General features: G+C 31.4%; 4 protein-coding genes across 6 annotated transcripts in view; 2 read left to right on the top strand and 2 right to left on the bottom strand.

The window, feature by feature from the left end:
• The window catches only part of LOC109602700 (discoidin domain-containing receptor tyrosine kinase B), a 93840-nt gene extending 92709 nt beyond the window's left edge, over nt 1-1131 (top strand). Inside the window, exon 16 of the mRNA XM_020019126.2 lies at nt 16-1131. Within this exon, the coding sequence (XP_019874685.1) occupies nt 16-168 (153 nt within the window). The 3' untranslated portion in view covers nt 169-1131. The remainder of the gene's footprint in view (nt 1-15) is intronic.
• Nucleotides 1132-4451: 3320 nt separating this feature from the next.
• Nucleotides 4452-6577, bottom strand: LOC109602704 (UDP-glycosyltransferase UGT5-like). Of its 3 annotated transcripts, XM_049963247.1 has the most exons (6): nt 6378-6577; nt 6248-6286; nt 5730-6052; nt 5098-5676; nt 4828-5047; nt 4452-4777 (listed from the first exon to the last, which is right to left on the bottom strand). In XM_049963247.1, exons 4-6 carry the CDS (start codon nt 5654-5656, stop codon nt 4504-4506), a joined length of 1053 nt encoding a protein of 350 aa, XP_049819204.1. In that variant the 5' UTR covers nt 5657-5676; nt 5730-6052; nt 6248-6286; nt 6378-6577; the 3' UTR covers nt 4452-4503. The 3 variants fall into 3 exon arrangements, with proteins under 3 accessions (XP_049819204.1, XP_049819203.1, XP_049819202.1); XM_049963246.1 differs by having other exon boundaries at nt 6248-6577; XM_049963245.1 differs by lacking the exons at nt 6248-6286; nt 6378-6577 and having other exon boundaries at nt 5730-6212.
• Nucleotides 6578-7450: 873 nt separating this feature from the next.
• Nucleotides 7451-10665, top strand: LOC109602703 (UDP-glycosyltransferase UGT5). Its single transcript, XM_049963248.1, has 5 exons — nt 7451-7455; nt 9289-9650; nt 9701-9929; nt 9989-10208; nt 10264-10665. The coding sequence occupies exons 2-5, from the start codon at nt 9369-9371 to the stop codon at nt 10538-10540; spliced, it is 1008 nt and encodes a 335-aa protein (XP_049819205.1). The 5' UTR covers nt 7451-7455; nt 9289-9368; the 3' UTR covers nt 10541-10665.
• A 678-nt stretch (nt 10666-11343) lies between these two features.
• Nucleotides 11344-13380, bottom strand: LOC109602699 (UDP-glycosyltransferase UGT4-like). Its single transcript, XM_049963244.1, has 4 exons — nt 12674-13380; nt 12034-12618; nt 11762-11981; nt 11344-11706 (listed from the first exon to the last, which is right to left on the bottom strand). The coding sequence occupies exons 1-4, from the start codon at nt 13128-13130 to the stop codon at nt 11427-11429; spliced, it is 1542 nt and encodes a 513-aa protein (XP_049819201.1). The 5' UTR covers nt 13131-13380; the 3' UTR covers nt 11344-11426.
• Nucleotides 13381-13866: the final 486 nt, after the last annotated feature.

Genomic DNA, 13866 nt, shown 5'->3' with positions numbered 1-13866 from the left:
ATCTTTACTTTAAAGGTAATTTTGGATGTTCCAATCAATTGTCCGAAGGAGATGTTTGATCTGATGTGCGAATGCTGGCAAAGGAACGAAAACGACAGGCCGAATTTCCGGGAAATCCATCTCTTCTTGCAGAGAAAGAACCTAGGGTACAACCCGGACCTTCACTGATGTCATACTGCTGCACCCAATCGACAATAAAACTGAAGAGTTACGTGATATTTTTCTCATTCACTCAATGGCGAATGTCAGATACATTCTAAAATTAATGCAAATTAGGACTAGTGTGTACGTGAGGTAGCTGTGGCAAGAAGTTGAATGAAATTACGGTTTATTGTTTTATACGGATGAATCAGTCTTTATTACAGGAAAGAAGGAAAATTATTGTCGAATTTTAGAGCCCGACGTGTATTTTATATCAATTTTCTGCCACAAAGCTTCCAGGGAAATATATAATAATGATATATCGATACGAAATTGTATAAAGGTTGTTATTGCTTTGTATAGGTAATAAACTTTTTAATATATTATTGATGCTTTTTGCCCGCTTTTGTGCCTTTCAGCCATACCTGCAACACTTGAATATTTAATTTAATAGTATTACAGGAATTTTTTATAACTCAATATGTCATTTATTTATTTTTACACATTCACTTTTCAGCGAATTCAGTATAAACATATTACTTAATACTAACCTGAATGAATTTATTATTTATTAGTAAATGTGTAAATATAACTTGCTGTCACTTTTGTAATTTGTAAATACTCAAGCTGTTTCCTCATAGGCCTAAAGTTAACATTTTTAGCGGTATACTGAAATACTTTATTGGTAAAAACGTATTTCTAATTTACCTAGGCATTTTGTAAATTGTTTTAGAAACCACTACTTAGTTGTATAGTCATAGAAACCATTTTTAAAAATAATACATGTAATTGTCCTAAGGAAGAATATGTTATATTATATTACTGCCTTTTTATTATTGACTGACGTTATAGTGCAAAGTTTTAGTTTATTTGTACTTAGCATTAAGTTGTACATATGTATTTATTCTGTTTTTGTACATTACAATATATACACTAAATTTGTTGATACTGGTAACTTGGACCAAGAAAAATAAAATTTGGAAATTTTAATTTGTATTATTTTAGATTTAAGTGCATGACACATAATATTGATTTATTAATTCACTGAGCAAACCCATAATTTATATATTGCCTTTACTAATATTCACCCTTTCACATTTGATGCTTGGTTTAAATAAATAATATTGTTCAAACCACTGCAATAACCTGTTGTTCAATATCCTGGGTATTATAATTTGTAATTCCTAAAATTTAATATGTAAACTTAAACAAAGCTTCTGTAAAGTTGGCCTATGAAAGTTTCGTCATTATTATAACTATTAACAAACATTTCATGAAGACTCATTTTAGTTATTTAACATGTAAATCTGCCGATTAGTTATAGATTTGTATATTTTAAGTTGGTAAATAAATAAACTTAATGTTTATGTCTCTAATTCAATGCTTACAAAATATGTTATGAACATGTTTAAAATTATATTAAATTCTCACATAACGAGATTTACTTTAGAAAATAGTTTAATTTAAACAGGAAAAGGAGGAATATTATAAAATATTTAAAATATTTTTATTAATAATAATGGACGTTAGACAAATAAATCATAATTAGCAACATATTACTTACTTTAAAATAACATAATAAAAAATTATTTTTAATATTTACAAGACTAAAAAAAAATAAATGGAAAAGGTAAAATATAAGAGCAAATTATGAACTTGCTACATACTTTAAACCTAACCTAATCTAACCTAATCCAAATTAATAACCTTCTAGAGAGTTGTTAACCTATATAAAGTTAAAAAATAATAATAAAGAATAATTTTTATATATGTACCAAATAACAAATTTAAAATATATTTTATTTTATAGTTTTCTTACCCTTTAATATGTACTTTATTTTTTTAGTACTGTTTTCCCTTTCAGGCAACAAAAACTGCTTATTGACTGTTTAAATCCCAAACATTTCATTTTAACTGCATTTTCTCATTTTAATTTGAGTTTCGTATAAACTTTAACCTATCCGAAGTGAACCTAACCTCTTTCTACAGAGTCTTATAATTAGTAATTAACAATAATTTTAAACATATACCAAATATATATATATATATATATATATATATATATATATATATATATATAAACATTTTATATAACAATTGATTAATAAACATTCACCATTAATTTGAACAATTAATATATGACACTTAATATATATTAATATAAAACATATATTTGAAAATATATATTATTTTACAGTTCTCCGATATTTTAAATGATACTTTTGAAGTAGTGCATATTTTTTCCGTTATGCTTTCACTTTCTGGCTTATTGATTATTAAAATACTGAACTTTCCATTTTTTGGCCGCATTTTCTCACGTTTTAGTTTGAATTTCGTATAAAGGTCTCAATGACACGTTCCCATATTATATAAACAGTGGCAGGGAGGATGATAATATATGGTAGGTGTCTTATCCCCCAACTGCGGCGTAACATTAGCTTACTGCTACGTGAGCCGAATTGGAAATCAACCCCAGTCATCGATAAATAACTATATAATGGAAAAATAATATCTAGATGGCAGAGTTTCCACTATATCGAACCATATTTAAAAGAAACATAACCACATCCAGCGTTATCTTCTCTCCTCACACTTGCCGTTATTTGTTTTCTTTCGCAAATTTCAAAGGGTGATCGAGGAAATTCGATACCACGGAAAATTATCATTACTGATGTAACAAATCGTTTATCATAATTAAGCAGCAAACCGGAGCGGGAAACTGGAGAGCGTAAAGACGATGGCAAAATTTAATAATTTCATCGAAATTGGTTTAGAGTATCTTTAAAATTTCAATAATGAGATTCGGCGTGTCTGCTTTCAGGATGATTTTATACATTTGTCTAGTGGCTAAGTAAAGAGCGGCATTTGAGGACCATCTCGGCCTCCAGTCTGTCGCTGTGCGGAGAACCACTATTTCCGTAATTGGGTTATCAGTCCTCTCACGTAATTGATTTATTTCCTTTCTCGTTCGCAATTAAAGAGTTACACAAGGCGTCGTCCACACAGAAAGATTCTTTCGCCATTATTCCCTACCACCACACACAATCCATTCCCCCTTGTAATTGTAACAAATCGTTAGACCGGAGACTTATTTAAGTTTTAATGACATTAAACCTCTACAATGAAGCAAAAAGCCCGCTCCTGTTTTATTCACGTGATTGTTATAGTTTCCAATTTTTCTCTCGGCACGTGGAACCATTACGTTCCAAAAATTCCCCAGTTAATTGAATAAATTTACATGAAATATGAATATTTTGAAGGGAAATCATTTCAGGCATAATTATGGAAGGTTATATTATCACATGAGTTTTAACTGTTATTTTTGTGGTTCCTAAGAATTGTTTACAAACAAGGTAATTAAGATAAAATAATTTCACAGCCTTATTTATTGTTCAAGTGTTTTGCTGCGCCATGACACATCTGGATCCTTGATAAATGCAAACGTCATTGAAAAAATATATTGGACAACGATCAGTTTCAAGGGGCGTCATTTCAGTCATGTCTCTGGAAGCGAATCGTAGAAATGTCGAATGTTAAAACGAATTTCGACATTTAAAATTCTGGTCACACGTCTAGACAAATATGGAAAGACGGGGATTAAACGAAAAAAATGCATCTAATATCGCTTTCGTCGAACACCAATGAATGATTCTTCGCCTCGCTGAATGTCTGAAAGCACTTGGGGGAGTGTAAAACTTCTTTAAATATATTTTATTTGGAATACAAGGTGAATTTGAATATACAGTTAAAATAGAGCTTCCAGAAGCGTTGTAAAAAATAATCCAATATCCTTTTGTATGAGAAGCGATTTGATAGATATGGATCTGTCGCGGATTAAGACAATAAATCTGGAGCGTCGACCGGCGTTCCGATAAATAATTTGCTAGATCTTTGTGGCGGCGCGGCGTCGCATAGCAGAAAATGGGCCGGTTGATGACACGACGCATCAGTGTTATCGTTATGATGGATTCGGGCGGCATTTTGGCCCCTTAACGATATGCAAGTAGGAAATTAAAGATGCTGCGATAAGTCGGTATTGGCCCGAGTCTGCAACTGCAGAGATATCGCTCCTTGTTCGAGATTAATATTCGCCACTCTTTCTTTCGTTCCCGTTGTCGACGTGTCGTTTGGTGCTTTTTTTATTAAAACGGCCAACATCGGCGTCTCGTAATGGCCAGTCGTTCAATTTTTTATCGGTTCACCCACCGAAACGTTCGCCGTTTCGACTATCTGATTTTGGGCTATTCAATAACATTGTACGGGTCATATAAACTTCAAAATAATCTTCCAAGTATAAATTAAAAAAGAAATTTTACTTTTTTCCATATTGCATTTATTTTCCACATACCTACATAAAATCTATTAGTCTTTCTTAATTTTTATTGCTTGTAAATAACGTTTAACATAAACAACAACAACATAAGTGATAAACGAGATAAAAACAACTGCACCTAAGAAAAATGCTATAACATCCAGAAGAAAATATTGATAAAACGGTAAGTCTGCTGCTGCACTTCTTAAATGACGGGCCCCTTTGTGTCTTAATACATATTCAATCCACCAAATAACTTTATCCATTCCAGACATCGGTTGATCCATCAGAATATTTCTCTTGTCCAGGACAGCTTTCTTGTACCTGAAACGAACTAGTTTCTCAAAGTACAAATACTTAGCACATGTTCATACTTATTATTTTCTATTAGTTCAGTGATTTGACGTTTGATTTGATCTACTGAATCAGTTTTAAGATTAGCACCTAAACCAATTCCTTCTAAAATCAACTTTTTCACGTTTTGTGGTTGGTCTACGAAAAATGGTAGCCCCAGCATAGGAATACCATTTTCCAAACTTTCTTCGATTGAATGTACACCTCCTTGAGTAACAAATACTTTAATGTTAGGATGTTCTAAAATACAACAATTATTGGCTAGAATTATGACAAAAATAGAAACTAACTGAGAACGGATTGTTGAGGCATCCACTTCTTGAATAATATTTTATTCGACTCATCTGTTTCACTAACATCGCACTTCCACAGAACATTATAAGGTAACTCATCAAAAACTTGTCTAAGTTTTTTAAACTCGGTGGTCGAGGTGTTGGAACAGGGAATGCTGGTGCCTAAGCTGCAGTAGATAACTCCATTAGTTGAATTATCCAGAAAATATTGTAAGTCTTTTGGAAGTCGTTTGGCCACTCCCATGGGTATTCCATATACTTGAACCACGGCGGGTACGTTTGGTCTTACAGGATTGATAATGGGATTTGCATTTGTTATAATCAAACTAATGTTTCTTTCGATCTCCCACAAGCTTGGAATATTACCAAAGTATTGTTTGGCAATTTTCTCACATTTCGGAATCTCGAAATATTTGTAATGAAATTTAACGAAAATATTGAACATGACGCTTAAAAGTCGTTCATAAAATGTCATTTTCGTTGAAGATGGAAGAAGCATATACGGCGTTACAATTGGATGTGTGGGATTTCCTACGGATTCATGATTAGTTATCATACCACTAAAACTTGTGGCGCCTAAAATGATAAAAAATTATTTCCAACTACAATTAACTTTCTCACTTTATTACCGATGAGTGGCGTTTTGGTGTTAGCGACAATAGCAAATGCTAACGGTGAAACATTTTCAACAATAACAAGATCAAACTGTTGATATTTTAAAACATTGAGGACATGTTCTTTTTCATAAATACTTTGTGTAGCTATACGAGTATAAAAAAGTATCCGATGTACAGTATAAAATAATGATTGTTCTACTGGAAATTCTTCAGACAAAAGCTTAAATTTGTCATGCAAAAATCCTACATCAATTTCCGTTAGGTTGACCAACGTTTTGTCTCGTAAGGGATCCGTGGTAACAGCAGTAACATTGTGTCCCCGCAGCGATAGCTCCCTAAAAATCGATCTTAAAAATAACTGGTGACTCAGTGACGGCACAATTGTAAAAAACAAGATATTCGCCGAATGAATTGGATTTAAAACAACCGCAAAAATACAAAGTGTCGGTAATATCATGTTTGGACACCACTTGTGTTCACTGTGTGCTGCATAAAGAACTAAATACAAACAACCTTGAATATTAACTTACGAATTCACTGAATTGCACTGATAACGTTTGTCTTTGTACCTACAACGAAATAATAAACGTTAATTAACAAAGCGCGGCCAGGATTGTCGATTCATGGACGAAAAAAAGTTGGAAACAATTCCGCAGTAACCTTCATTAAATAGAGTGTCTACTGATTTCCCAGTCGGTATTTAGCAATTTTTAGTTGGGCAACTTGGTAATGCAGTTATGATAAAACGCTCTCAGAATAAACTCCTAAATGCAGCTCTTGGCTTAGCGAAAATTAACATCATTAATTGTTTAGAACGATAGATGTCCTCAGAGGATCCTTTTCTACTGGAACTTTGTTGAATTGCTAATACTTTAATAGTTTCTAAGGTTATATGTATTGCATGATTGTACTTTATAATTTAGAAAGGTTATAATTAGAACTATGGTTTCACAAAAATAATAATTTGTATAATTATGATAATTACTCTAATATAAATTCAGAATACAATTAAGATAAATGTTATGTGTCATATCAAATAATGGTTGTACATAAATGTATGTGTAAATATTGTAATCTTATGGATTTATACACAAATATATCTTTAAAATTTATTTTTTATATGTACAATTGTCTTTTTGCTAATTTATTATGTCTACAACACAGCGACGCAGAACACCTTTATTGGAGCACCAACAAATTTAAATTTTGCTCATCCTTATCTTCAGTGTGAATAATTCATTATTCGAAATTTTCGATTTTAGTATTGAACGTGAATTCAGTTGCACAATGTTTATACTTGTATTCTGCTTACAATTCGTCTCAATAGTTCTTTGTTCTAATATTTTTGGACTGCAAATGATGCCGCTGTTTAGTCACAACCATTTTATTGATCCAATTCTTCGGGAACTCGCCAAAAAAGGTCATAACGTTACTTCTATGACATTTTTTCCATCTAGTAACAAACAAATTAATTTTACTGAAGTTGACATTAGTTACTTAAATCCAACATTTTATAGACTAATAGAACAATATTCATCATATAGATCATATTTTGACATACCATTTATTATTGGGCCAATACATATGTACAATATCATTGGTGATTTTGCATATGAAATAATGGAGAGTAAAATAGTGAAAGATGTTTTAAATAATACTAAATTTGATGTTCTAATTATTGAACATGGAAACCCTTTAATGCTTTTCCCAAAGTTATACCAGGACGCTCCAATTATTGGTAAGTACTAAATACAAAAAATTGAATAGAAGGTCAATGTTATTCTTTAGGAATTTCAACATTATCAGGTTTTATGAATGCCCATGATGCTCTTGAAAATCCCTTTCACCCAGTATTGACCCCCAATTTTTATTTGGAAGTGGGAGACAAACTGTCATTCTTCGAAAGAGTAATTAGTTTTGTCGACCAGACTTTACAAAGAATAATTTATCGCTCATATTTTATACCAAAAGCCGACAGACTGGCAAGGAAACTATTTGGAGACAACACACCAACACTTTTGGACGTAGAAAGAAACATGAGTTTGATGTTTATCAATTTCAATCCTGTTCTTCATCCAGTACGTCCTTTCGTTCCCAGTATTATTGAATTAAGTAGGATACATATTCAACCTAGGAAGGATCTACCAAAAGACATAATGGAATTTATGAATAAATCTAACAAAGGTGTCGTGTACTTGAGCTTGGGCACGAATATTGTTACGTACAAACAGTCATCTAATTTAATATCTTTAATTGTGGAAACATTGGGAAGTTTGCAATATAATGTTTTATGGAAATTCGACAGCAAAAATCTTACATATATACCTAAAAATGTGATGGTGAAGAACTGGTTCCCCCAACAGGATGTGTTAGCACATCCAAAATTAAAAGTATTTGTCAGCCAAGGTGGTTTGCATTCGTTGGAAGAAGCAGTAATTAATGCAGTACCACTTGTTTTGCTTCCTGTTATTGGCGACCAAATACAAAATTCTAAACGACTAGCCTCGAAAGGTATGGGAAGACTTTTGGATGTAAAGACTCTTACTAAGGAAAACCTTACTTCTGCTATAATTGATGTGGCAGAAAATATACAGTAGGTAATTTTATTTACTTTTTACTTTTTTAAATCATTTTTATTTAATAGGTACAAAACTGTAGCTAAGAAATTGAGTTTTATTTTGAATGATCAACCAATAAATGGCTTAGAGAAGGCAGTTTGGTGGACAGAATATGTAATACGACGTAAGGGGGCTACTCATTTTCACAATCCCGTCTATCATAAGATACCTTTCTATCAGTATTATTTGTTGGATGCATTAGCTTTATGTATATTAATAATAGTTTTTCCCTTTTATATTATTTACAAACTTATTATGAAAATTAGGTCAGTGTGTTCAAAGATTGTGGCTAAAAAAATAAAAGCTAATTAATTTTATTCATATTTTGTATTTCTACATGTAATATATGTTGCATTTTATCAATAATATTATCTGGTTTATGCATATGAATAAATTCGCTCTAGTAATTAATATGTAACCCAGTTTTCTTTAGTAATATTCCAAACATGTTTTATCACATATTTACATTGAGTTTAACATTTAACGTTGTTTTTGGTGCGCAAATTCTGGGACTTACAATATTTCCTTTCCCAAGCCACTATCGATGTTTGTATCCAGTTTTTAGGGAGTTGGCGGTAAAGAAACATAATGTAACTGTTTTTACATTTTTCCCTCAAAATGATAGGAAATTAGAAAACTTAATTGAAGTTGATATTAGTCGTTTTGAAATGACGTTTTTGAAGATAATTGCGGAATTTGTTAACGAAGATGGCACAGAAGAATACTTCTTTCAGCTTATGGTTTCTTATTTTGACAGAATTAGACGAATTACAGACATTCTAATGAATTATCCACCATTAATAAATTATTTAAGCACCTATAAATTTGATGTAATTTTAATTGAATTAGTAAATAACCCATTAATATATTTTCCTAGATATTATCAAAATGTTCCAATTATTGGTAAGTTGTAACTGATGTTAATTAATATTTCTGCATTTCCTATTTCCTAGGTATTTCCTCATTTTCTGGGTTTCCTAGTAGCCATCAGGCAGTTGGAAATCCCACACATCCAATAGTCTCACCCAATTTTATGTTAAGGTTAAATAACAATCCTACATTTTGGGAAAGAGTAATTAGTTGTTTAGACAACGCATTAAATAGGATATTTTATCAATATTACATATTACCAAGAGCTGACAAAATTATGAAAGAGAAATTTGGAGATGATATACAATCGTTAAAAGAAATCGAAAAAAATATGAGTTTGATATTGGTGACTAAAAATGTTGTTCTTAATTCTATAATACCCAACGTGCCAAGAGTTATCGAAATGAGTGGGACCCACATTAATCCCAAGAAAAGTTTACCTACAGTAAGAAATGTTTTTAATACAATATTGTCGTTCATCAAAGTCGTTTTCAGGACATTAAAGAGTTTTTGGACAAATCATCTAAGGGAGTAGTCTATTTCAGTTTAGGAAGTAGCTCATTAACTTTCTCCGTTGCTAGAAGAATCAGACAACCCAATTTTATACCAGAAACTGTTAAAAATATACCATACGATGTTTTATGGAGAGTAGACACTAATGAAACTGGACCTTTACAAAATAATATAATGGCAAAAACCTGGTTTCCTCAACAAGATATTTTGGGTAACTTTTTATCAACCATTAATTAATATAATTTTTTTAGTAACCTTGCCAAATCCTAGGTCATCCGAATTTGAAAGTGTTTGTAACACAAGCTGGATTTCAATCTTTGGAAGAAGCTATATTCAATGCAGTACCAGTGGTAGCACTTCCAATATTAGGAGACCAACACCAAAATACGTTTAAAGTTGTAGAAAAAGGATTTGGAAAATATGTTGAAATTGAAACAGCTACCAAAGAAGAAATAATAGAAGCCATCGTTGAAGTAGCTGAAAATCCCAAGTGGGTAGTATAAAAAGCAATTTGCTTTACTTTACTAAATTGTCCTTGGTTATAGTTACAGATTTAAAGCAAGGGAAATGAGTAAAATTATAAAGGACCATCCTATGACAGGTTTGGAAAAAGCAACTTGGTGGATTGAATATGTTATTAGACATAAAGGATTTTATCTCAAGGATCATGCTGGAGAAATTCCTTTATACCAATATTTACTTTTAGATATAATAGGATTTTGCTTCGTAACAGTTGTAATACTCATTTATGCTTATTTAAAACTCATAAAAATAATAAGGAACTTATACATATTATATAAAAACAAGTTTAAAACTGATTAAACCTAATAAAAATGAAAGTAGGGATGTAAGGTTTCTTTGTGGAGTCATTCGCAATTTCAAATGACTAAAAATAAACTTGGCTTGTACGCTTTACTTCCACTTTAATAAACAAATAAATAACTTAACTCAAATGTTATTACGATCACGCTGACTTTAATTTACTGTAGACGTCTTAATTCCACCTTTCCATCGTGCCATATCTGTTTGTACCTTACGTCCGAAAAATTACTTCAAAAGTGGGCGCAAAAAGTTCGCCCCGTAACTCCCGCAGTGAGAAACGATAGGAATAAATAATTTAAGGAAGTGGATATTGGATTCGTGAAAAATTCGCTTGAAAACTGGCCACATAAGTTCGACCGAGAGACTCATATACCCAGAATATTCTCGACCTTTGATTTGTCGATGTCCGTTACGGCATCATTTATTGAAAAGGGATAAATTAAATTTTATCAAAGACATTATTACATCATCCCTTATAACTCGTGTTTTATTGATATCGAGACTGCCATAAAAAATGTTCTAAATTATTTATGTTCTTTTCGAAACACATTTTTATCGGAACCTTAGACGATACGCATGACGCTTTGATAAAGCCTCTTGTTAATGGTTTGTATCTAAGGTATTTATTTATTTTATGTACAGAGAAAAAAAAATAAAGTGCGTTAGAGAAATTATTAATGATCAGTGAATGAATGGCGTGGAAAAAGCAGTCTGTCGGATAGAATACATAATTAGACATAAGAGCGCTTCACATTTAAGAGGATCAACTAGAAAACTCTCCATTGGATGTTACAGCAAATAAATACGATGACGTAATGTAATTTATTTATATATTTATTAATATCAACTGTCATCTATTTTTAAAAGATGCTAATAAAAATAAAAACTAATTAATCTTTTTATTCTTTATAACCGCCTTTGGAAAGTACTTGACAAGTTTATATAATTTTAACAAAAGTAATAAGAAAATAATAAAAATGACAAGAAAGAACCCAATTACGTCCAAAAGATAATATTTGTAAAACGGCGTATCCATGGCTGAATATCTAAGATGGGATGCTCCGTTGTGTCTAATCACGTATTCAATCCACCATATTGCTTTCTCAATACCAGTATTTGGCTGATCCAACATTAATTTTTGATATTTCAAAACAATATCTTTGTACCTAGAAAAAACAATTATTGTAACAAATAGTTTCAGTTACTATTTATAAAATTTACTTCTTGGTTTGTGCTACTTCAATAATAGCATTTTTAAGTTCATCTCTGGTCATAGTTTCAATATCCAAAACTTTAGCTATTCCTAAATGTTTCATCCGTTGGGCATTGAAATGTTGATCAGCAATTATGGGTAAAACCACCATAGGCACACCATTCACAATCGATTCTTCTATAGATTGGAATCCTCCTTGCGTCACAAACACTCTAACATTAGGATGGCCTAAGACACACAGTAATAACATCACGTCTATTAAATTTAATTAGACTATTACCTAATAAATCTTGTTGTGGTAGCCATTTTTGTAAAAGAATATTGTCGGGTTTATTTTCCATAATGTCTATTTCCCATTTCCAAATGACATCATATGGTAGTGAACCTAAGGCAGTCTTAACATTGTCTATGAAATCTTTAGATTCATTTGCACATCTAACATTTGATCCCAAACTAAAGTAAATAACTCCTTTTTTTGATTTGTCCAAGAAAGCTTTCAAACTTTTAGGTAAAGGCTTCTTTGGCTTAATGTGCATCTGTCCAATTTCTACAATGCTGGGGACATTTGGTCTTGGATAATTCATCACCACATTTGTATTTAAAAGCAACAAACTAACATTCTTTTCAACGTCTCCTATGTATGGAATATTATCACTTGTATATTTTCTGGCAATTGTATCAATCCTGGGTAATAAATACCAATTCCAGTACAATCTGAAGATTATTTGATGGAGAACCGTTTTAATCCTTTCTGGGAATGATTTGTTATCGTCAAAAGGTAAGAACAAGTCTGTCGTTGTTGCAGGATTTGTTGGATTGCCAACCATGTCATGAGTTGATAAAATACCTGGCAGTGATTGTATACCTGTAAGAAATCTATTCTAGGCTTCTAAAACTGACAGTGTCTTAAAGTTTCTCACCAACTGTTGGGACCCTATATTTTGCAGAAAAGATATTTGCTAATGGTTGAAGTACTTCAAGCAATATCAAATCAAATTGTTGCGAATCGTCCTTCAATAACTTTTGCACAGGTGGAGACTCAAACATCATAGTCATTGCTAATTCCACAACACAAAACGCATAATGTATGTTATAAATCGGATAGTTCCCTTTTCTCATGATTTTCCCAATATTGTTTTCAGGTTTCTTCAATAGATCATATGTGAATCCCATATCAAGTTCTGTTAAGTTGATTAGGGTTGGATCGCCAATAATATTTGGAGATATTATTGTGACGTTGTGCCCACGAAGTGACAATTCCTTCCAGATAGGCTGAAATATGACTTGGTGGCTGATGGAAGGAGTTGGAAAGAATCCTAATATTCTAGCAGAAAAGACTTGGTTGACTGTTGAGAAGATTAATAATACGCTTAGCATGGTTGTAAACTATGTAATACTAGACGTCACAATTAATAACACGTTATTTTTCTTTCAATGGTACTATATTCCACTTTGCTATCAGTGTTTTATAAAACGGTGAATTGACAAAACTATCTGGAAGAAAGCAACTTTCTAACAAAAACTGTACTTAAACATACAATTACCTCTCAACACTACTTTTACTATGCATGTGTAATATTTCTATTATATACTTTTTTCTTTGACAATTTTAGATGGTTCGTCACAACTTTTGTGATATACTTTACTGTTATCTTCTAAATTGCTTTGTTACTATGAACTTGTCATTTTACTTGTATCACTTAATTGGCTTCTATGCTGTATACATATAACTTGATTTGAATATGTATGAGTATAGGTGTTGCAATGGTTCAGATAAGTTTTAAACTCGCAAATAATTTACTTATTTTAACTTATCGTGGTAGCATTCAATTCGCTCATATTTACTGTTGTTATTATCAAATAAATTTGCTTATTCTTGTTCCTGGTCGATAAATATATTTCATATTATTCAGGTTCCAGTCATATTTTGCTTGATTTATTTCAGTTTTACACTTGAATTCCTTTGTTAACAATTTGTTATTATGATAAATTTATTGCTAAAACTAAAACTAACATTATAACTAATCTATTTTCTTACTTTCTTTAATGTCTTTTAAAAATAGATAACAATTTTATATAGTTTCACTAAAACAAACAAAAAGCTAATAACAAC

The sequence above is a fragment of the Aethina tumida genome, chromosome 2 (genome assembly GCF_024364675.1).
Source record: "Aethina tumida isolate Nest 87 chromosome 2, icAetTumi1.1, whole genome shotgun sequence".
NCBI lineage: Eukaryota > Metazoa > Arthropoda > Insecta > Coleoptera > Nitidulidae > Aethina > Aethina tumida.
This window is presented reverse-complemented; position numbering and strand designations above follow the sequence as displayed.